Here is a 22,042-nt window from a genome sequence, read left to right as displayed (position 1 = left end):
GGTCAGAGAAGCCAGACTGAGATGGTTCGGTCATGTACAGAGGAGGGATAGTGAATATATTGGTAGACGGATGCTGGAATTGGAGCTGCCAGGCAAGAGGTCTCGAGGAAGACCAAAGAGAAGATTTATGGATGTAGTGAGAGAGGATATGAAGGTAGTTGGTGTGAGAGAGGAAGATACAGAGAATAGGGTTAGATGGAGAAAGTTGACTCGCTGTGGCGACCCCTAACGGGAAAAGCCGAAAGAAGAAGAAGAAGAAGAAGAAGAAGAAGATAGAGGGATAAAGTTGATGAGCCATACAATGAAGTTATGGGAAAGAGTAGTGGAAACTAGACTGAGAGCAGAAGTCAGCATTTGTGAACAGCAGTATGGCTTCATGCCTAGGAAGAGTACTACAGATGCAGTATTTGCGTTGAGAATGCTAGTAGAAAAGTACAGAGAAGGCCAGAGGGAGCTGCTTTGTGTTTTTGTAGACCTAGAAAAAGCATATGACAGGGTGCCAAGAGAAGAACTCTGGTATTGTATGAGGAAATCTGGAGTGGCCGAGAAGTATGTTAGACTGGTGCAGGACATGACATGTATGCTAGCTATGAGACAGTGGTGCTGTGTGCTGTTGGTGTGACAAAGAAGTTCAAGGTGGAGGTGGGACTCCATCAGAGACTGGCTCTGAGCCCCTTCTGGCTTGCAGTGGTGATGGACAGGCTGACAGATGAGGTTAGACAGGAATCTCCATGGACCATGATGTTTGCATACGACATTGTGATCTGTAGTGCGAGCAGGGAACAGGTTGAGGAAAATCGAGAGAGGTGGAGGTATGTGCTGGAAAGGACAGGAATGTAGGTTAGTCGCAGCAAGACAGAATATATGTGTGAATGAAAGAAACTTGGTTGGAACATTGAGGCGACAGGGAGTGGAGATCAAGAAGTTGGAGGATTTCAGGTACTTGCGCTCAACAGTCCAGAGCACCAGAGAGTGTGAAAAAGAGGTGAAGATACGGGTTCAAGCGGGTTGGAATGGTTGGAGAGAAGTGTCAGGGGTATAGAAGACTATCAGCCAGAATGAAAGGAAAGGTGCACAAGACAGTGGTGGGACCAGCGATGCTGTATGGCACAGAAAAAGTAATGGCATAAAAACTACTCTATCAGGTTTTCTTAGAAATCTTTGAAACTTGTACACTCCCAAAAACATTGAGACACGGGGTTATAATTTCCATCCCAAAACCTAATAAGGACACTTGTCTATTGAAAACAGAAGACCCATCACTCAGAAATTCAGACTATAAATTGTTGACCTACATCCTTGCTTCTCGTCTCTAATCAGGAATCTCAACATTATTGCAGAGATACAATCAGGCTTTCTAAAAGAAAGGTCAATATACAATAATATAAGGCTTGTCATGGACATCATTGAATACAGAGACCTCATTGAGGATAATGGCTTCATATTCTTCTTGGGCTTCTATAAAGCCTTTCGTTCTGTCGAACGAACATTTTGGATTTGGATTAAAATTTAGAAACACGATCCACGGAAATGTATGAGAATATTAATAGCTGTGTTAGCCTCTCAAGCAGTACCACTCCAAGCTGTCATATTGATATGTGAATCCCCCAAGGTTGCCCTATTTCACCCTATCTATTTATATTTGTCCCTCCGTAACCTGCGACCTCACCGTGGTGGAGGGGGTGATCCTGGGAGCGATGTTGTCATTAGCTTTATCCCCCTGGAAGGGTCACCCAAGGCAAACAGGTCCCAGGTGAGGAACCAGACAAAATGTGGCTCAGAACGCCTCCCATGAAGAAGTAATTGCACCCAGTTTTTGCTTGCCGGGATGCAGGTCACCGGGGCCCCCCACTTGAGCCAGACCCGGGGATAGAGTTCATCAGCGAGATCCTAATAGCCGGATCTTTACCCATGGGGCTCAGCCGGGGAACGTCATCGGTCCCTCTTTCCCTGGGCGCGTCACCCACCGGAAGGGCCAAGGGGGTTGGGCTCAGTGTGAGCCGGGCAGTAGCCGGAACGGGGGACCTTTGCGGTTCGATCCCCGGCTATAGAAGCTGGCTCTTGGAACAAGGAATGTCACCTCTCTGGCGGGGAAGGAGCCTGAGCTAGTGCGCGAGACTGAGAGATTCTGATTAGATATAGTTGGACTCACCTCGACGCACAGCATGTGGTCTGGAACCAGGCCTCTCGAGAGTGGCTGTGCTCTTCTATTCTGGAGTTGCCCCCAGTGAGAGGTGTCGGGCAGGTGTGGGCATATTGACTGCACCCGTCTCTGTGCCTGCACGTTGGGGTTCAACCCAGTGGACGAGAGGGTAGTCTCCCTCCGCCATCAGGTGGGTGGACGGGTTCTGACTGTTGTTTGAGGCTAAATACCCAACAACAGTTCAGTTTACCCACCCTTCTTGGGGTCCCTAGTGGGGCTGCTATAGAGAGCTCCTACTGGGGACTACCTCGTTCTACAGGGACACTTCAACGCTCAAGTGGGCAACGACAGTGCAACATGGAAGGGCTTGAGAAAGGTATATACTGTGGTCAATAATAAACTTGATGGATGACAATGGCAGTTTTTTGTTTTTTTTAGACTATGAACAATTCTGTACTAAACACAGCTTTAACCCTTTAACCCTCTCATATTTTAGGGCTTTTAAGGTTACGTAATGCGCTTCCCCTGAGAATTTGTATTCCTTACTGAAACATAATGAGGCACCAAACCATACAACCACAATTACCTTCACTATCTCTCCAGCGTATTTCAATCCTGAACAGAAAATCCAGCAACTGTTTTATTAGAAAGTGTTTGACACATAATCTATTCCCTGGACATCAAAACAAAAATGACAATTTAAATATATTTGATAAGGAATCGATTGCCAAACTGAGAACTATGTATCTCACTTTACCTATACCCCCGAAGGCAAAAGGATGCGCTTTAAAATTATGAATAATATCTACCAATATAAAGAATTATTGAGGTTATACTTTAATGTTGGAGATAATATTTGTACATTTAGTGAGGACAATATTGAAACCACAGACCATACATTTTTCTCATGTGAATAAACACCATTTTTGGGCTACAACTCATAATTGAAAAAAAAGAAATTAAATCATCTCGAATTTCTCTCTCAAGAGATGATATAACATTTGGTTTACTTTTAGGAAACGAAAGAGATGAACCCTGTGTCAGTGTTATTTTAGGTTTGGCCAAGTTCTTCTTAGATAAAAACAGAATGCAAAACTGTCCCCCAATTTACCTTCTTTAAAAACCATTTTGAATTATATAAAAAATCTTTAAAACTTTTGGAAAAACCAAAAAGTATACACATTTCTGAATGACATTCCCTTAAAGCCATTGGGCTAAATACATATTGTATTCCCCTTGCAACATTTTTTTCCCTTTTTTTTCTACATTGTTACTCTCCATTCTCTATTCTCTTTTTTAATCCTACTATTGACTGATTGTATAAGTGCGTGTCTTTACGTTTCCTCATGCTTGTTAAATGTCACTTATGTACAATTGAATATAGCCATGTTTGTTTGTTATATGTTTTGTTTGTTAGATTTTTAATTCAATAAAGGTTAAAAAAGTTTTTTTTTCTCAAAAGTGACAAAAAATCAAGTCATAAAAATTATTCAATTACTTAGACAAGTGTTAAATTTTAAGTTTTCTTGAATGAATGAAAATGAAGGTTCATCTGTATAAATTGATGAAAACTTAAAACAGAGTAAAAATGTTTGCGTTAATGTTGAAGACTACTTTATCCGTGTGTGTGTGTGTGTGTGTTTGTCTTTTAAGGTCAGTCATATTATATCTTTTATGTTTTTCCAACACGTTTTGGATTACATGTCAAATACAACTTTGAGTTAAGATGAAATACTTTGCTGATGTTAATTTCACACATATAAACATATATATATATATATATATACTGCTCAAAAAAATAAAGGGAACACTTGAACAACACAATGTAACTCCAAGTCAATCACACTTCTGTGAAATCATAGTGTCCACTCAGGAAGCAATACAGATTCATTTTGACTTGTTTTAAGGACATTACATCAAAGTTGGATCAGCCTGGAGTTTGTTTTTACACTTTAATTTTGAGTGTGATTCTTATCCAGACCTCCAAGGGTTGATACAATTTATTTCCATTGATCATTTTTGTGTGATTTTGTTGTCAGCACATTCAACTGTGTAAAGAGCAAAGTATTTCATTAGAATATTTCATTCATTTAGATCTAGGATGTGTTTTTTAAGTGTTCCCTTTATTTTTTTGAGCAGTGTATATAAAAAGATGAAAGAGTGCAAGAGAGAGAGAGAGATGTGGGATTTTCAATTACAACCATTTGAAACAATATCCAATGATCAGCAGGTCTATGGCAGAGAATGCCTTGCTGATGCCCGGCGTCAGTGGTAAATTGACAGACTTCTTCTTTCGGCTTTTCCCTTCAGGGGTTGCCACAGCGAATCAACCTTCTCCATCTAACCCTATTCTCTGTATCCTCCTCTCTCACACCAACGACGGTCATGTTCTCTTTAGTTCATTTCATATCATGGACATGCAGCCATGGAAATTAGCCATTGTAGAGCTATCATGTCTGGTTTGACCAAGATTTGTGTGGAAGATTTTGAACTCCTTGTTGAATTTATAACAAGAAGAATTCAGGAAATGCTGTTGGCATCCAAATTCTAGACCTGCACCAGGCTGGGAAGACTGCTTAAGACAGGACATGTCCAGGCCCATCTGAAGTTTGCTAGAGACCATTCGGATGATTCAGAAGCAGACTTGAAGAATGTCCTGTGGTCAGATGAAACCAAAGTAGAACTTTGTGGTAAAAACTCAACGTGCTGTGTTTGGAGGAGAAAGAATGCGGAGTTGCATTCAAATACCACTATACCAACTGTGAAGCATGGGGGTGGAAACATCATGCTTTGAGACCAAGATGACTGATCCATGCAAAGGAAAGAATGAATGGGGCCGTGTACCATGAGATTTTGAGTGAAAACCTCCTTCCATCAGCAAGGGCAGCTTAGATGAATCGTCGCTGGGTCTTTCAGCATGACAATGATCCCAAACACATCACCCGGGAAACAAAGGAGTGGCTTCACTCGAGGCATTTCAAGGTCCTGGAATGGCCGAGCCAGTCTCCAGATCTGAACCCCATAGAAAATCTTTGGAGGGAACTGAAAACCCCTGTTACCCGGCGACATCCCCAAAACATCACTGCTCTAGAGGAGATCTACATGGTGGAATGGGTCAAAATACCAGCAAGTGTGTGAAAACCTTGTGAAGAGTAACAGAAAACATTGGACCTGTCATTGCCAACAAAGGGTATATAAGAAAGTATCAAGATTAACTTTTGTTTTTTTTTGCATATTGTCTCTCATAGTTGAAGTGTACCTATGATGGAAATTACAGACCTCTCTCATCTTTTTAAGTGGGAGAAATTGCACAGTTGTTGGCTGACTAAATACTTTTTTACCCCACTGTATGTATGTACACACTTAAAATGGGTGGTCAAGAAGGCGAAGTAACCAATTCCATTTTTTAAACTTTTTTTAATTCATGATAGAAAAAAATAGACATTTACATAACCGAACCATTTTCTAGAGTATCAACCCATCACTTGAAAGCTGTATGAAAGTAAAACCACTAAACTGAAAAAATAACTCATTCAAGGGGCAGAACACAGGTTGGGATACATGATGTTTGTAGTAAACATGGAGCTTTAAATAATTTTATTGCAGCTGCAGCAGGCAAGTCTAGCTTCAGGCAGCAGACAAGCATGCCTGGCGAACGCTCTGAGCCCATGTGTTGAGCAGCTCTGTCACAGAGTGTTTGTCTGGCAGTTGCAGCAATTTGGATGTCATGTTCTTGTGGACTGTCTGCAAAAAGCTGTTGGCACCTGGTGGCAAGGACATTACATCAGGTGAAAAAAAAACAAATATCCAAAAAGTCATAGGATAAAGAAAAGGCAGATTTATCAGATTTTATGTATTGACATTAGCTTCTAGACATACTATTGTCTGCTTAGTCACTAGACACAATCTTTCAGTAAAATATTTTAGGAATGCATTATCTCACCATACTCTTCCCCGTCGTTTGCCCAGTAGGGACTCTGATCTGGATAATCAGCTGGAACACTGAGCTGCAGGGGAGGAACACTGGGAAGATTCTTGTCATCTAAGAAGGAAAGGGAACACAGCTTAAATTGTCTGTGTTCTTACATTCAAACATCCCATTGGTAACAGTACTGCTTGTACTCTTAGTATAGGCCAAACAGGCAGTCACCTACAGTGCCACATGGTGAAGGAGGGAGGTTGAAGTTGAAATGGATGAAAAAAACAGAGAATGGGGTTACATGGAGGAAGTTGATGAGCTGGGGCTACCCCTGATGGGTGTAGCCAAAAGGAAAGAAAGGAAGATGGCTGTTGCCCATTAATTGAGAAGTACCACATGGGGGAGGGGAGCGGGGGGTTATAGCACAAAAATGTCTAAAGCGGACCCCCGGATAGAACTGTGGCATCTCACCCAGTTTGCAAACGAGGTGCACCATGCCATTGTTGCTGCAGTGTGATGGATCCAGGTTGACCAGAAACTTGATGTCGAGTCGTGCAACCTCTCCCTGCAGGATGTTGGGAATGGTTTGCCGCTCATCATCTTCATGCTTTCTCTTGCGCCCTGTTACATTAGGACCGCTGGAGGACAGACAAGAGATGTGACCTCACTGTGCCTGTAAGCTCAACTTAAGGGTCTGAAAGTCACCTACGCAATGGGTGGGCCATGAATAGCCGTCATGGCAGGGGCAAAGGTACGGTGCAGTGAGTGGTTGAAGACTGGCGAGCGGATGTTGGCCATGACGGCATCGAGCAATGGTTGACACAAGTATTGCTGCTTGGTGGGCACAGGAGGTGGTGGGGGAGTCGGCTGTGGAGACAGACGCAAGTTAGAGAATTTGAGCAGTAAGGGCAGATTACAGAAAACTGAAGAGTCTTACCACAGCCATGTCATTCTTCAGCTTCTCCAAAGCGATTTCACACTTCTGCAGTGTCTTCAGAGGACACCTGGATGTAAACAGCTCATTAACAAACAAAACAAGAACATTTCTTGTGGCCAAGAGTTGTTGATTTTATATGGATTCCATGTTGCATTTCTTTATCACAGGATCTAAAAAAGGTGAAAATCAACCTTTATCATTCAGATATTTGAATTATTAAGAGAGATTATTTCTGAAATACTAGCTGAAAGATAAAATACCACCTTAGGGGGAAAATAAAAGGAGAATTGGCAACAACAGAGGATGAACTGTTACCTAGTGTTTGGGTCTGTCAGAATGTTCAGCAAACTCTTCATCTTACTCAGATCCTTCTTTCTGTCTGCTCCAAACACACAAAAGAAAATCATGTTAATCTTAAATGCAAGCTAATATTTCAAAGACTTAAATGATCCCTTATAAATCTATAATAGGCATACAGGGTGAGGAAATAAATGAATAGTGGATCAGGGTTCCACTTGAAATTATTTTCCAAGACATTGTCAGCTGCTTTTTACTGATGATGTGGGTCTGTTGGCTTCATCAGGCCATGATCCCCAGCTCTCACTGGAACGGTTTGCAGCTGAGTGTGAAGCAGCTGGGATCAGAATCAGCAACTCCAAATCCGAGACCATAGTGCTCAACCAGACCCGGGTGGAATGCCCAGTCCAGGTCGGGGAAGCGAGTCTGCTCCAAGTGGAGGGGTTGGAATTATCTCGGCGTGTTGCTCACAAGTGAGCAAGAGATCGACATGCTGTTCGGTGCAGCGTCTGCAGCCATGTGGACTCCGTATCGGTCTGTCGTGGTGATAAGGGAGCTGAGCCAGAAGGCGAAGTTCTTAATTGACCGGTTGATCTAGGTTCCCACCCTCACCTATGGTCACGAGCTCTGGGTATTGACCGAAAGAACAAGATCACGGTTATAAGCAACCAAAATGAGTTCCTCCGCAGGGTGGCAGGACACTCCTTTAGAGATAGGGTGAGAAGTTAGGACATCCGGGAGGAGTTCAGAGTAGAACCGCTGCGCCTCTGCATAGAGGCCCCCCTCCCAGATGGATGATGCAGTGAGGCCCAGACATCCCTTTCCCCCCGCAACATGTTCAAGCTCTTCTGGGTAGACCCCAAGGTGTTCCCCACCCAGCCTGGAGACACAGTATCTCCAGCGTGTGGTGGGCCTTACCCACAGTCTCCTCCCAGATGGACATGCCCAGAATACCTCCCCCGGGAGGCGTCCAGGTGGCATCCTGAGCAGATGCCCGAGCCACCTCATCTGACTCCTCTCTATGCAGAGGCCCAGCAGCTCAACTCTGAGCTCCTCCCCGATGTCCGAACTTCTCACCCTATCTCTTAAGTGAGAGCCTGGCCACCCAACGGAGAAAACTAATTTCAGCCTCTTGTACACGCAATCTCATTCTTTTGGTCACTACCCACAGCTTGTGACCTTGAGGGTGGGAAACATAGATCGACTGGTAAATTGACAGCACAACAGACCAGTACAGAGTCCGAATCGCTGCAGACACCGCACCGATCCGCCTGTCGAGCTCCCGCTCTATCCTCCCCTCACTCATTAACAAGACCCCAAATACCCGAACTTCTCCACTTGGGGCAGGACCTCTTCCCTGACCCGGAGTGGGCACTCCCCCCATTTCCAGTTGAGCATCATGGTCTCAGATTTGGAGGTGCTGATCCTCATCCCGGCCGCTTCATACTCAGCCACTCAAGTGGGAGCTGGAGATCATGGCCTGATAAAGCCAACAGACCAGCATCTTCTGCAAAAGAAGAGATTCAATCCTGCGGCCTAACCCTAACCCAAAGTGGATCCTGTAAATGCCCTGGTTGTGCCTAGAAATTCTGTCCATAAAAGTCATGAACAGAATCGGTGACAAAGGGCAGCCCTGGCAGAGTCCAACTCTCACTGGAAATGGGCCCAACTTACAACCGGCAATGTGGACCAAGCTCCGACACTGATCATACAGGGGCCGGACAGCCCGTATAACGGGGTTCGGTACCCCACACTCCAGGAGCAGCCCCAACAGAATTGCCCATGGGACAAAGTCCAATGCCTTCTTCAGATTCACAAAATACATGTTGACTGGTTGGGCAAACTCCCATGGCCCTTTGAGGACTCTGCCAAGAGTATAGAGCTGGTCCACTGTTCCATGGCCAGGACGAAAACCACACTGCTCCTCCTGGAGCTCAACGACCCAGCAGACCCTCTTCGCCAGCACCACCAAATAGACCTTACCAGGAAGGCTGAGGAGTACGATTCCCCTGTAGCTGGAGCACACTCCCCGATCCCCCTTTTTAAAAAGGGAGATTACCACCGTGGTCTGCCAGTCCAGCAGCACTGTCCCCAACATCCACGCAACGCGGCAGAGGCGTGTCAGCCAGTACAGCCCTACAGCAGCCAGAGCCTTAAGGGACACAGGGCGGACCTCATCCACCCCCAGGGCCCTGCTGCCGAAGAGCTTTTCGACTGCTTCAGCAACTTCAGCCCCCAGCTATAAATAGGTGTGTCCGCTCCAGAGTCCCCTGGCTCTGCTTCCTCATTGGGAGGCATTTCAACAGGGTTGAGGAGGTCTCGGAAGTATTAATATTAAGATTAAATGTAAGACAATCATTTTGTTGATTTTTTTATTCGTTAATTTTATGTTGCTCCCATTGTTGTCAAGCATTAAGATTCGAACTGGTGCATTCAATGTTTTTGTCCCCATTGTTGCTTCTAAAATGTGAAATCCTTTTGTTTACTTCAGCGCTCTTAAATGTGCCTCACCTTCATTCTTGTCAATCTTGTTGATCATGCGGCGCAGTGGTTCAATGTATTTGGAGAGCTGTTTGAGCTTCTCCATGTACTGTTGGTCTTCCAGAGATGTGGCTCCAGCTGGACTCATCACAGAGCTTGGGTTACCTGTAGCACATCAGTCAGTTGCTTTAACCCAAATTGAACATACACAATGTTATCAGAGCCCACAGACGAGGTAAAGAAAACAGGAAAAAAGAGAGTGTGTCAAGTTCTTCTTCAAAAACTCTTGATATATCACATTTAGGGTAATTGTTCATCTTATTTCTGCAATTAACTAACAAATACATTTAATTTAAACTATTAGATAGTGAGGGTACTGTCTGGATGCTACAATGCAAGACGGAAATGTCAGACCAGCAGTGGGTGATCTTTGGGAAGTCCTTTTGGAAATTCAGCTCTGCGGTTGAACTGGATGCTCATGTGTTCCTACGAAATTGCTACAAAAAAATCCTCTCATCGGAACTTCAACAATTATCAAAATTGGAATCTTCATACTACATTACAGAAGTGATTATTTAACATTAAAATTGAAAAAATTACACTTCACTGTTCAAATGGACACTGCATAATAGTGATACCTAATGTAATACTGTATATTTTTCTGCTTTCTTTTAATCTATACTTTTGAACTCCTGTCATACTATTTGCCTCACATACACTCACCGGCCACTTTATTAGGTACACCATGCTAGTAACGGGTTGGACCCCCTTTTGCCATCAGAACTGTCTCAATTCTTCGTGGCATAGATTCAACAAGGTGCTGGAAGCATTCCTCAGAGTTTGGTCCATAATGACATGATGGCATCACACAGCTGGTGCAGATTTGTAAGCTGCACATCCATGATGCGAATCTCCCGTTCCACCACATCCCAAAGATGCTCTATTGGACTGATATCTGGTGACTATGGAGGCCATTTCAGTACAGTGAACTCATTGTCATGTTCAAGAAACCAGTCTGAGATGATTCCAGCTTTATGACATGGCGCATTATCCTGCTGGAAGTAACCATCAGAAGTTGGGTACATTGTGGTCATAAAGGGATGGACATGGTCAGCAACAATACTCAGGTAGGCTGTGGCTTTGCAACGATGCTCAATTGGTACCAAGGGGCCCAAAGAGTGCCAAGAAAATATTCCCCACACCATTACACCACCACCACCAGCCTGAACCGTTGATACAAGGCAGGATGGATCCATGCTTTCATATTGTTGACACCAAATTCTGACCCTACCATCCGAATGTCGCAGCAGAAATCGAGACTCATCAGACCAGGCAACGTTTTTCCAATCTTCTATTGTCCAATTTCGATGAGCTTGTGCAAATTGTAGCCTCAGTTTTCTGTTCTTCGCTGAAAGGAGTGGCACCCGGCGTGGTCTTGTGCTGCTGTAGCCCATCTGTCTCAAAGTTCGATGTACTGTGCGTTCAGAGATGCTCTTCTGCCTACCTTGGTTGTAACAGGTGGTTATTTGAGTCACTGTTGCCTTTCTATCAGCTCGAACCAGTCCGGCCATTCTCCTCTGACCTCTGCCATCAACAAGGCATTTCCGCCCACAGGACTGCCGCTCACTGGATATTTTTTCTTTTTCGGACCATTCTCTATAAACCCGAGACATGATTGTGCGTGAAAATCCCAGTAGATCAGCAGTTTCTGAAATACTCAGACCAGCCCTTCTGGCACCAACAACCATGCCACGTTCAAAGTCACTCAAATCACCTTTCTTCCCCATATTGATGCTCGGTTTGAACTGCAGGAGATTGTCTTGACCATGTCTACATGCCTAAATGCACTGAGTTGCCGCCATGTGATTGGCTGATTAGAAATTAAGTGTTAACGAGCAGTTGGACAGGTGTACCTAATAAAGTGGCCGGTGAGTGTAATATTTCATCAAAAAATGGATTACCAAGATCTTCTGAAAATTCCATACAATAATTTTTGTCCACGTGAATAGTTTTCATCATTAGGGTTACAGCCAGCTATAAAGATCAAAAATTGTCACGGACAATTCAGTGAATACAGTAGCAGCAAACCTCCTTTCAATTATGTACTTGCTGACACTTAACAATTACATCCTAGAATTATTGCACCCATACATGTAGACCCCAGCAGACAGCTTATAAGTTTAAAGTACATGCTCTTTTGAACCAGTTGGCAAGAGAGATCCATCTTTACAGCCAACATCGTTGAAAGGAAATCCTCTTTGGACACTGGGTGTATTACAAATGCAAACTCACCAAAATGTAAGCACTCACCAAAACCCCTTAAGGCTGACTGGTCAGATACACACAAGTTGTTCAGGGTGACATTCGCTTTGCTTATATATACCTGGTGTGTTCAGTGGTCCTGGGGAGGGGACTCCATAGTTCTGTGGAGTTCTCGCATTGGCTGGGCTCTGAGATGACTGTGGGGAGGGGCTGGGCTGGAATCCCCCAGGAGATGGTGTGGGTCCAGAGCTGTCAACAGGAGGCAGGACATAGGTAACTCAGGGAGGAAGTCTGGGACTGCTAGCTCCAGTCTGAAAACATATTAAGATTCCTTCCATACCTAGCGGAGTTGGGCTGAGAGGTAGGAGGTTGTGGAGATGGTTGTGGGGGTGGAGGCATGGACTGTGGGGTCTGGACCTGCACGGGTGAGGGTGATGACATCATTGTGTGCTGCTGTTGTACCTGCAATTAGACAAGGAAAAAGTTAAAGAAAAACTTGGAACTTATCCCATCATCTAAGTGTGGACAAATGGATTTCACAGGAAATGTAAAACAGAGACAGAGAGGTGTTTTTGGTTTATATAGCCCTTTCTCCTTGTTCTTGATCTTTAAGCGTCAGTGTGTCAATAAAGTTGTTTGCATTGTTAACGTCTCATTTTTAGTGTAGTGGGGGCAAGTATAACTTTCCCCACTTATGACATAAATAATCATTCCAATTGCTCTTCATTCAAAACTGAGATGAAATGATAATCCTTTCAAAAGCAAATTAAGAAACGTTTGGACCTTTTACTTTTGATACTTTTCTATAATTTCTTTCAAATGCCAGGAGTCACTTTCAGTCTATTAGCTGTTCTGTATCCATTTTAAATTGCTTTCCTGCATGAAGCATCACATGAATTCTGGGTAATACCCTTTGACTAAGGGCACATTTATTAGCACTGCTCAACATTTATTCAGCCAGCCCATGTTCCCATGACAAACCTATCTAGCCCTTCATGAAGCAAATGTCCCTTCTGTCATACTGTGGTCTTGCTTAATGGACATGACTCAAATGTCAAAGGTCATACCTGCTGGGTCATAGGCTGCCCGCCTACTACTGTGGCAGTAGCCGCTGCCGGGGCAGCAGCAGCAGCCACTTGGTTTGGGGGTATAGAGGAATTTAAGGGGGGTCGGGGTAATCGGGCCGGCATTGGCATTCCAGGACGAACCAACTAAGCAAAACACAAAATGGGGGAAGAGAACAGATTACTATGACATCAGAAAATATCCTATTTTGAAGCCAAGCTTCAGTATTCATAATTTGCAGTCAAGGTCCTAATCTCAGTTTTGAAATTACATTAGATGCCATGGTTGTCTGGACATTAGATTCAAAATTTTACTCATTAGAGTCTGAACCGCCTCTGACAAAAAAGTCCTGGTCCCAGAAAATGAGATTGTTATTCTATTCATAGATCTATTCAAATTATTAAGTTTCTTAGGTGTCAAGGGCTTAGCTTAAACAAATGAAAACTGAAGGTTAATGAAAGTAGAGGGAAAATAATATAACCCTGCTCTTTCGTCTTAAAAGTTTTTAAATGAATCAAATGCAATGGATTGGCAATCAGTGAATTTCTTTCCAACATAGGACCACAACTGAGAGTTCTTATAATTGCATTGTCAATTCCTTCACACTTTAATAGAATGAACCACATTAATATCCATTTATGTTTAAAATAGGACATCTTTGAACAATAACTTAAATGATTTTTTAAAAACTTGAAGACTTATTGTCTTTGTCACGAGTCTTGCGGTTAAAATCGGATCTGTGGTCTCACCTGTCCAGGCACAGCAGCAGCTTGCGCTGCTGCTTGCTGGGCTTGTTGGGCTTGCTGTGCTGCTTGTTGAGCCTGCTGCATTTGCTGCTGTTGCTGTAAAGCAGCGCGGGCCTGCACCTGCACACACAGAGTTCAAAACGTGACTAGTGTGTTAGTCAGACAAAAGGAACCTAAAATATATGTTCATACATTTCGAAACAAATTGAACCTAAAAACACACCTTATAAATTATGTAGTATTTTCTGGATGAAAAATAGTTTTAAAGCAAGCTAAGATAGGATTACAAATCTTCAAACAGACAAGCAAACAAGAAGAATGTGTTTTTTTTGTGACTTAAACAAGCCTTAACTTACCTCAAAGCTTTTCTCTGAGTTCCTATGTAGCTGAGAAGGAAAGAGCCAAGGGACCATTTAGCAATTATCCAGGTCTTACCTGAAAGGCCTGGATCTTCAGCTGGTGCTGCTGCTGCTGATTCAGCGAGTTGATAGGGACATGCTGACCAGACGCCATCTGTCCGGCTAAAGACTGAGGCACCATCCCGACCTGCTGCTGCTGGGACTGTGGGGGCATCTGACCAGGCTGTGCCTGAACCTGCTGTTGCTGCTGTACCATGTGCTGGATGGACTGAGCCTGGGCCTGTGCTTGTGCTTGTGCCTGAGCTTGGGCCTGGGCCTGAGCCTGAGCCTGAGCCTGAGCCTGAGCCTGAGCCTGAGCCTGGGCCTGGGCCTGGGCCTGAGCCTGGGCTTGAGCCTGGGCTTGGGCCTGAGCCTGGGCTTGAGCCTGAGCCTGAGCCTGAGCCTGAGCCTGAGCCTGAGCCTGAGCCTGGGCCTGAGCCTGAGCCTGAGCCTGAGCTTGAGCCTGAGCCTGAGCCTGAGCCTGAGCCTGAGCCTGAGCCTGAGCCTGGGCCTGAGCATGCTGTTGCTGGAGCTGCATTTGCACAATCTGTTGTTGCTGCATCCTAGACTGGTGGATCTGCAGATCAAATACAGTAAATTAAAGACATATGATTTTAATCTATTCATGTTTTACAGATTTTTTACCACACAAGGCTTATGAGTTGTTTGTCAATGACACTGTAATAACTCTTCAAAAGTCTGTTAATTAAAATAAAACAAAAAAGTCAGGCTTTTATGACAAGTTGCTATAACTAACTGTATGGGTTATTGTATAAGGGGGTGAAAATGAATTACATTTGCCAGGTTTGTAAAATTATGTTGCAGGTTGTGTGTTCCTAGTTCATTTCATCATCATTATGAGCGCTTGTTTTAAGGTGGGATACAAGTGTTGTCATCCAAATCAGAACCTGATTCTGCTGCTGCTGGCTTTGGGCCTGTTGCTGCTGATTCTGGTGCTGTTGCTGCAGCTGTTGGTTTTGGTGATGCTGCTGCTGCTGCAGCTGCTGCTGCTGCTGTTGCACCCTCAGCTGCTGCTGCACCTGGAACTGTTGTTGCTGCTGTTGCATGGCATTTTGCTGCTGCGCTTGTTGAAACTGCTGGAACTGGTGAGACTGCTGCTGTTGTTGTTGTGGCACCATCTGCTGCATTGGCATCTGGCCCGGACCACCAACTGCAGAGAGAAAAGAGATGAAGGGTTCGCCAGACGCCACAGTCTGAATTGTGTCTCAAACACACAGCATGCCAGAGTGCAGGCTAAGAGTATGAAGGTTTCAACACCTGTGGTTGTCGGTCAAATCAAACAATTCAGCTCAATTTTCAGTTTAGTCTCATTAAATCAGAAAAACCCTTACAACTTCCACAAAGTCTGTACAAAAACAGCCACTGTACAGCAGCTCAGTAACACCAATAACAGGTGCCATCAAGCTTCCAATACAAGATAAACTGAAGGAAAAATAAGGCAAATCGCAGACCCCCCCCCTTACCTTGGCTTACCTTCATCTACAATTACAGATGGCTGGATGAGGATAAGCTACTTCGATACCTTGGACACACTGCTGTTCATGTATGTTTGTCTTTACATCCTCTGTCTGCCAATGTAACCTTGAAAAAAATTTAAATGATCTCAAAGAGATGCTATTTGCTCCTAAAGGTTTTAATTTCAGAAGAAGAGTATAAAATACACCATTATGATTTTTGAGAGCATTTTTTTTCCTTCCTGAATGATGTTGTAGCTTTTATGATGAAAGATGAGACGCTTAGACAGCTTACAAAGTTCATAAAGCAAAACGCCTCTTCCATGTTACATCACTGGTATTCCACCCACGTATCTGCTGATGGCTCACCACGTCAGAATATTCTTTTAAATTTTCTGTAAGATATTGAGTATTTTGATTTGGAGAATCAGATAGTTTGGGGATTTGTGTATTAACACCGAGGGCATCGTGTGGTCTTGATAACCTATTCTAAAGTACTTTGACTCAGGCTTACAATATCTGTCATACCAGTTGACAGTATGCTGTGACACCCTTGACATATTTAGCTGTGTTTCCCTTTTTGCCAAAAGGGAAACACTGAGATACATTTTCAAACAAATTCTCACAAAATGCAGTGGCTGTAATTGTTTGGTACTCTCACACAGTCAGTTCCAAAATATTTCCCACAAAGTACTGTGAAAGTCCTTGATGTTCACAAAGTCATTATGAATTTGTATTACAACAAATAAAACTACAGGTATGAAGAGCCCCTCCAAGCAGCTTTGATATATTCAGGTACAGCCAGCATCCACTGAGTGCATGTTATAGCAAACAGAGGCACAGAGGAAACACTCACTGGCCTGCGGGTTTCCAGCCACCCCTGCCATGGCATGCTGGCCTATCTGCATCGGCCCCATGGCCCCCATGCCCCCTACAGGAGCCCCGGTGGGGCGAGGCCCCATGCCGATGGCGCCTGGGCCCCCTCCAACCCCTGTCAAGTTAGTCAGGGCATTCATGGGATCTAGCAGAAAGGACAACAGACAATATTATGCAACTCCAACATGCAGAAGAAATCGTCTAGAGAAGGAGAGAATACCACAGAAAGATGCAGTGTCCACTTACCTGGACCACCCAATGTCTTTTTGTCTATCAGCAAGACATAGAGAAAACAATGTCAACTTTTTAACTGTCGTTCACGCGTTTAAGCATTTAAAAGAGTCCTTAACTAATTAGTTACTAATGTACAGGCAATGTCTTGTTACTAATTTTGCCAGTCAATGCCAACACTCCAGATATATCATACACATTCATAGAATCTAATTTCGAAGTTATTCTTTGAATTTTTTGGAAAACATCATGCTGTTTTATTCTTAAGTTGTCAATACATAATCAACATTTTGCATTTGTTAGTAAATTAACTTTCAATTTTCATATTTACAGCTGTTCAGATCACTTGACAGCACTTACCTAATTTATTTTAAATTGTCAGGTAATTTCCAGTTACTTTTCAGGTCATTTGTGCTTGTGATTTATTATCATTTTAGGGCACTTTATTATCAAAGCAACAACAGACAGAAAAGAAGCAGAAAGGTTTACTCACGAATATCTCTGAAGTGGATGATCAGTCTTGCCACTAGAGACAAATACTCCTCCTGCAGGACAGACAGACCCATTCAAGGCACCACAATGGATGCAATTGTTTCCTACGGTCAAGACTGTCATCATTACTAACCCTGGACTTGGCTTTGACATACACGTGATTTTCCATGTCATTGCAGGACTTGTTATGTCCAGTTCCGGCCTTCCTCATTGCATCTTCACTGAGGGGAAAGAGAGAGATTGCTTTTGTTTCCCATTTTCCCACATTTCTACAGAGAAACCTTGAATCATATGATATAAAAATAACAAAATTCATGTGAAAACATACAAATGTGACCCAATGTGAGGATATGCCTATGTATATGGTATCAATTCAAAGGTATCATAAGATATCTTAAGTATAATTCATCAATGCAAAGCTGTCCTATTTAATTATCACGATATTACACATTACCTATGGTTTTCCTGACCCAGGTTAGTTCTGATGGTGAAATTATTTAGCCTTTTAAACTGAATTGGAAAATAAATACAAACGGAAAATGTCACAAAGAAAATTAGCAGTAGAACGTTTAAACAAACCAGTATTTGACTGTCTAGAGGAGAATGCTATTTAAGTTTTAGCTAATTGATGTGATTTATTGATGCAACCCTATCCGTCGTTGCAATCAAGGGAGAGATAGAATAACCATATTACTCTCCGTTTCATAATTTAGCATGGAGATAAGATTTGGACATGAATGGTTTAAGCAGACCATTTGCCAAGATCAGAGAGCATATACTGTTTTAACAAATCAAAGTTACAACTTAGTCCGTTTATTCGGTCCTAACGGGCCGTTCGGTTAAGCTAACATTAGCTTTGGCCCACAAGGCTGGTAGAAACTGACCGAACAAAACAAACACAACATTATAAATATAATGGGGACGAATTGTCTCACATCTGAGCGACAACTTTTTGACGGAACTGTGGGCTCCTCCAGTCACTGTCCGGTCCGGGAACTTCCATTGCAAAATATTACGTTTTAATGTGAGACTTCTCACTAGAAATGCGCAATGTTTTCCGTCTTCCTTTCCGTTTTCCGCTTTGAGTAAAAACAGCAAATCTGCAGGTTTGCTTAATGGCCGCTACTGCCATCTACTGGCCAGGAGGTCACACTACAGAAAATGCAGAAAGGGTTTCTTCTTCGGTTGACCGTGGTCCCTTACCTTTTCTGAAACGGTTTCATGAAAGATAGATTGCTATAAACCCTGGCCTTTAAAGTGTAGGGGGATAGATTGTACGAAATAACTGAAAAGACTGAGGTTATAACAAATATGAGGTGTACAAAAGTGCCACTTCACAAGCAAAGCCTCTTATTCTACGCAATCCATACAACACCATGCCATTTCCAATCAAAGCTTGCTTCAATCTTCACTTTGCTGACCCCGCTTTATACTAAAAAAGCTTTACATGAAAGAATAGATGAGAAAAGGGAAACATATACACCCATTCATTGACGCACTCAAGATTCCAGATTTTTAATTGTCATTGTGCAGGCACAGTGACATTTTGCAGTGACAGTTCAGGGGGCTTCTTAATGCAGCCACAGGGCGGCACTGGCCTATGTCTCTCCAAGCCTGCCTTGGGGGGGCACAGAGCAGTGTCTCCCTGTACCGGTCCCAAGCCCGGATGAATGCAGAGGGTTGCGTCAGGAAGGGCATCCGGCTTAAAACTTTTGCCAAAACCAAACATGCGAGTCAACCAAAACTATACCATACCGGATCGGTCGCGGACCGGGTTAACAACGACCGCCATTGGTACTGATGACCTACAGGGTACTAATGGAAATTGGGCAACTGTGGGTCGAAGAACAAGAACAAGAAGAAGAGGAGGAGTGCGTGTTCAGAAGCAGAGAGAGAGGAGGAAAGGAAAGAGCCTGGGACTGAGAGTAGGGACTTTGAATATTGGGACCATGACAGGAAAAGGTAGAGAGTTGGTCGACATGATGCAGAGAAGGAAGGTGGATATACTCTGTGTCCAGGAGACCAAGTGGAAAGGTAGTAAGGCTAGAAGCTTAGGAGCAGGCTTTAAGTTGTACTATTATGGTACTGACAAGAAGAGAAATGGAGTAGGAGTTATCTTGAAGGAGGAGTTTGTTAGGAACGTCCTAGAGGTGGAAGGAATGTCAGATAGACTTATGAGTCTGAAACTGGAAATTGAAGGTGTGATGCTCAATGTTGTTAGTGGCTATGCCCCGCAGGTGGGATGTGAATCTGAAGAGAAGGAGAAATTCTGGAATGAGTTAGACGAAGTGATGCAGAATATTCCCAGAAATGAGAGAGTGGTAATTGGTGCAGACTTCAATGGACATGTTGGTGAAGGCAATAGAGGGGATGAAGAAGTGATGGGCAGATTTGGCATCCAGGATAGGAATGCAGAGGGACAGATGGTGGTAGATTTTGCAAAAAGGATGGAATTGGCTGTAGTGAGGAGTTTTGCATGGTTTTCAGGGAGGAGTTGAGAAAGGGTCTGGGTGGTCAGGGTGAGCTTCCAGATGATTGGACAACTACAGCTAGTGTTATCAGAGAGACAGGTAGAAGAGTACTTGGTGTGTCATCTGGAAGGAAAGTAGATAAGGAGACTTGGTGGTGGAATGAGGAAGTGCAGGAGTGTATACAGAGAAAGCGGTTAGTGAAGAAGAAGTGGGATACTGAGAGGACTGAAGAGAACAGACAGGAGTTCAGGGAGATGTGGCGAAAGGTAAAGATAGAGGTAGCAAAGGCAAAACAAAGGGCTTATGATGACTTGTATGCTCGGTTGGATAGTAAAGAAGGTGAGAATGATCTATGGCGAAAACTATTTGGCGAAACAGAGATAAAGATGGAAAGGATGTAGAACAGGTCCGGGTGATTAAGGACAGAGAGGGAAATTTATTGACAGATGCTAGAGGAGTGATGAGAAGATGGAAAGAGTACTTTGAAGAGCTGATGAAGAGCCTATTTTTAAGAATAAAGGGGATGTGCAGAATTGTGGCAACTATAGAGGGATAAAGTTGATGAGCCATACAATGAAGCTATGGGAAAGGGTAGTGGAAACCAGACTGAGAGCAGAAGTCAGCATTTGTGAACAGCAGTATGGCTTCATGCCTAGGAAGAGTACTACAGATGCAGTATTTGCGTTGAGAATGCTAATAGAAAAGTACAGAGAAGGCGCTGCATTGTGTTTTGTAGACCTAGAAAAGGCATATGACAGGGTGCCAAGAGAGGAGCTCTGGTATTGTATGAGGAAGTCTGGAGTGACAGAGAAGTATGTTAGACTGGTGCAGGACATGTATGCTAGCTGTGAGACACTGGTACGGTGTGCTGTAGGGGTAACAGAGAAGTTCAAGGTGGAGGTGGGACTCCATCAGGGATCAGCTCTGAGCCCCTTCTTGTTCGCAATGGTGATGGATCTGCTGACAGATGAGGTTAGGCAGGAATCCCCATGGACCATGATGTTTGCGGATGACATTGTGATCTGTAGTGAGAGCAGAAAACAGGTAGAAGAAAATCTAGAGAGGTGGAGGTATGCTCTGGAAAGGAGAGGAATGAAAGTTAGTTGCAGCAAGACAGAATATATGTGTGTGAATGAGAGGAACTCAGGTGGAACGGTGAGGCTACAGGGAGTGGAGATCAAGAAGCTGGAGGATTTCAGGTACTTAGGGTCAACAGTCCAGAGCAACGGAGAGTGTGGAAAAGAGGTGAAGAGACGGGCCCAAGCAGGTTGGAATGGGTGGAGAAAAGTGTCAGGGGTACTATGTGACAGAAGACTTTCAGTCAGAATAAAAGGAAAGGTGTACAAGACAGTGGTGAGACCAGCGATGATGTATGGACTAGAAGCATGGAAGCATGGAAAGACAGCTGACAGGAGGGAACAGACTCCAACGGGGCCATCATGGGCTAGCTACCCGTGGTTGGCGGGACCCAGCACAACTGGTGTATGGGTCCCACCCATAACTTGCTGTGAAAAGTAATACGAAGAAAATACCCCCTGAGCCTGCGAGAGCGGGGGCAGAAGATGGCTCATCGGCAGATAACACGGTAACGGACACAGGAACGGAACAGACTACGAGTTTGATGATCAGCATGCTGGAGGCTCCGCCAGCTACAGCAGGACACAGGCTCCAGAACTGTGTATGTGGTTGGACAAAGGTTACCTCCACCCTCGGCCTGAAGATACACCAGGGCAAGAAAGGGTGCCTAAAGAAGGGTCAACAGGGATGTCGCTTCGACAGCTACTTTTTGAGAAGCAGGCCAAGTCAGTCGACTGAAGTCCAGCAGCAGGACACACACCACAGTCTGCAGGACATCAATGCCCCTGTCCCAGGGGAGGAAGAGCTAAGCACAAGAGAGGAATCGGAATCCAACACAGCACGTCCATCAGCAGAGAAGAAACTCCCGGGGCGAAGGCCATTAGTCAAATGGCCAAAGTCCTATGACAAGTCGCTGTGGAAGGAAATCAACACTGATCTCTGCAACATCCTAGAGGGGATCAAAAGCACCACCATGAAGAAGTTGGAGAGAATGGGCGGGCTGATCTATGCCTATGGAGCAGAACGGTTTGGTGTGGTCGAAAGTAAGCGACCGAACACAACAGTTCCTACCAAGTCCAGAAGGCAACCAGAAATAGACCACCTAGTCAAGGAGAGGAGGCAGCTGAAGAAGCAATGGCGGAAAGCCACAGAGGAGGAGAAGGAGGGAATAA

At 44.0% G+C, this 22,042-nt stretch overlaps 1 protein-coding gene across 2 annotated transcripts; it reads right to left on the bottom strand.

Moving 5' to 3' along the window:
- Positions 1-5,540: 5,540 nt before the first annotated feature.
- On the bottom strand, positions 5,541-18,402 carry med15 (mediator complex subunit 15). 2 transcript variants are annotated; one of them, XM_086154971.1, is made up of 18 exons: positions 18,258-18,402; positions 17,456-17,543; positions 17,324-17,375; positions 16,846-16,869; positions 16,580-16,744; positions 15,157-15,419; positions 14,286-14,825; positions 13,854-13,970; positions 13,107-13,250; positions 12,380-12,501; positions 12,161-12,288; positions 9,808-9,942; positions 7,315-7,378; positions 7,000-7,066; positions 6,772-6,929; positions 6,534-6,700; positions 6,087-6,185; positions 5,541-5,907 (listed from the first exon to the last, which is right to left on the bottom strand). In XM_086154971.1, exons 1-18 carry the CDS (start codon positions 18,323-18,325, stop codon positions 5,771-5,773), a joined length of 2,538 nt encoding a protein of 845 aa, XP_086011097.1. In that variant the 5' UTR covers positions 18,326-18,402; the 3' UTR covers positions 5,541-5,770. The 2 variants fall into 2 exon arrangements, with proteins under 2 accessions (XP_086011097.1, XP_086011098.1); XM_086154972.1 differs by lacking the exon at positions 16,580-16,744.
- Positions 18,403-22,042: the final 3,640 nt, after the last annotated feature.

This window comes from Fistularia commersonii, chromosome 11 (genome assembly GCF_037954325.1).
Source record: "Fistularia commersonii isolate RoL2024-O1a breed Wild chromosome 11, RoL_Fcom_v1.0, whole genome shotgun sequence".
Lineage (NCBI taxonomy): Eukaryota > Metazoa > Chordata > Actinopteri > Syngnathiformes > Fistulariidae > Fistularia > Fistularia commersonii.
This window is presented reverse-complemented; position numbering and strand designations above follow the sequence as displayed.

What these genes read in the sequence shown, in the direction of transcription:
- med15 (XM_086154971.1), bottom strand. Translation starts at nt 18,325, where the DNA reads ATGGAAGTTCCCGGACCGGACAGTGACTGGAGGAGCCCACAGTTCCGT. An exon ending in GCCAGCAGCAGCAGAATCAG is followed by an intron (nt 14,826 to 15,156) that starts GTTCTGATTTGG and finishes TTTGATCTGCAG; the next exon opens with ATCCACCAGTCTAGGATGCA. An exon ending in GCACCTCGTTTGCAAACTGG is followed by an intron (nt 6,186 to 6,533) that starts GTGAGATGCCAC and finishes TTTCCTTCTTAG; the next exon opens with ATGACAAGAATCTTCCCAGT.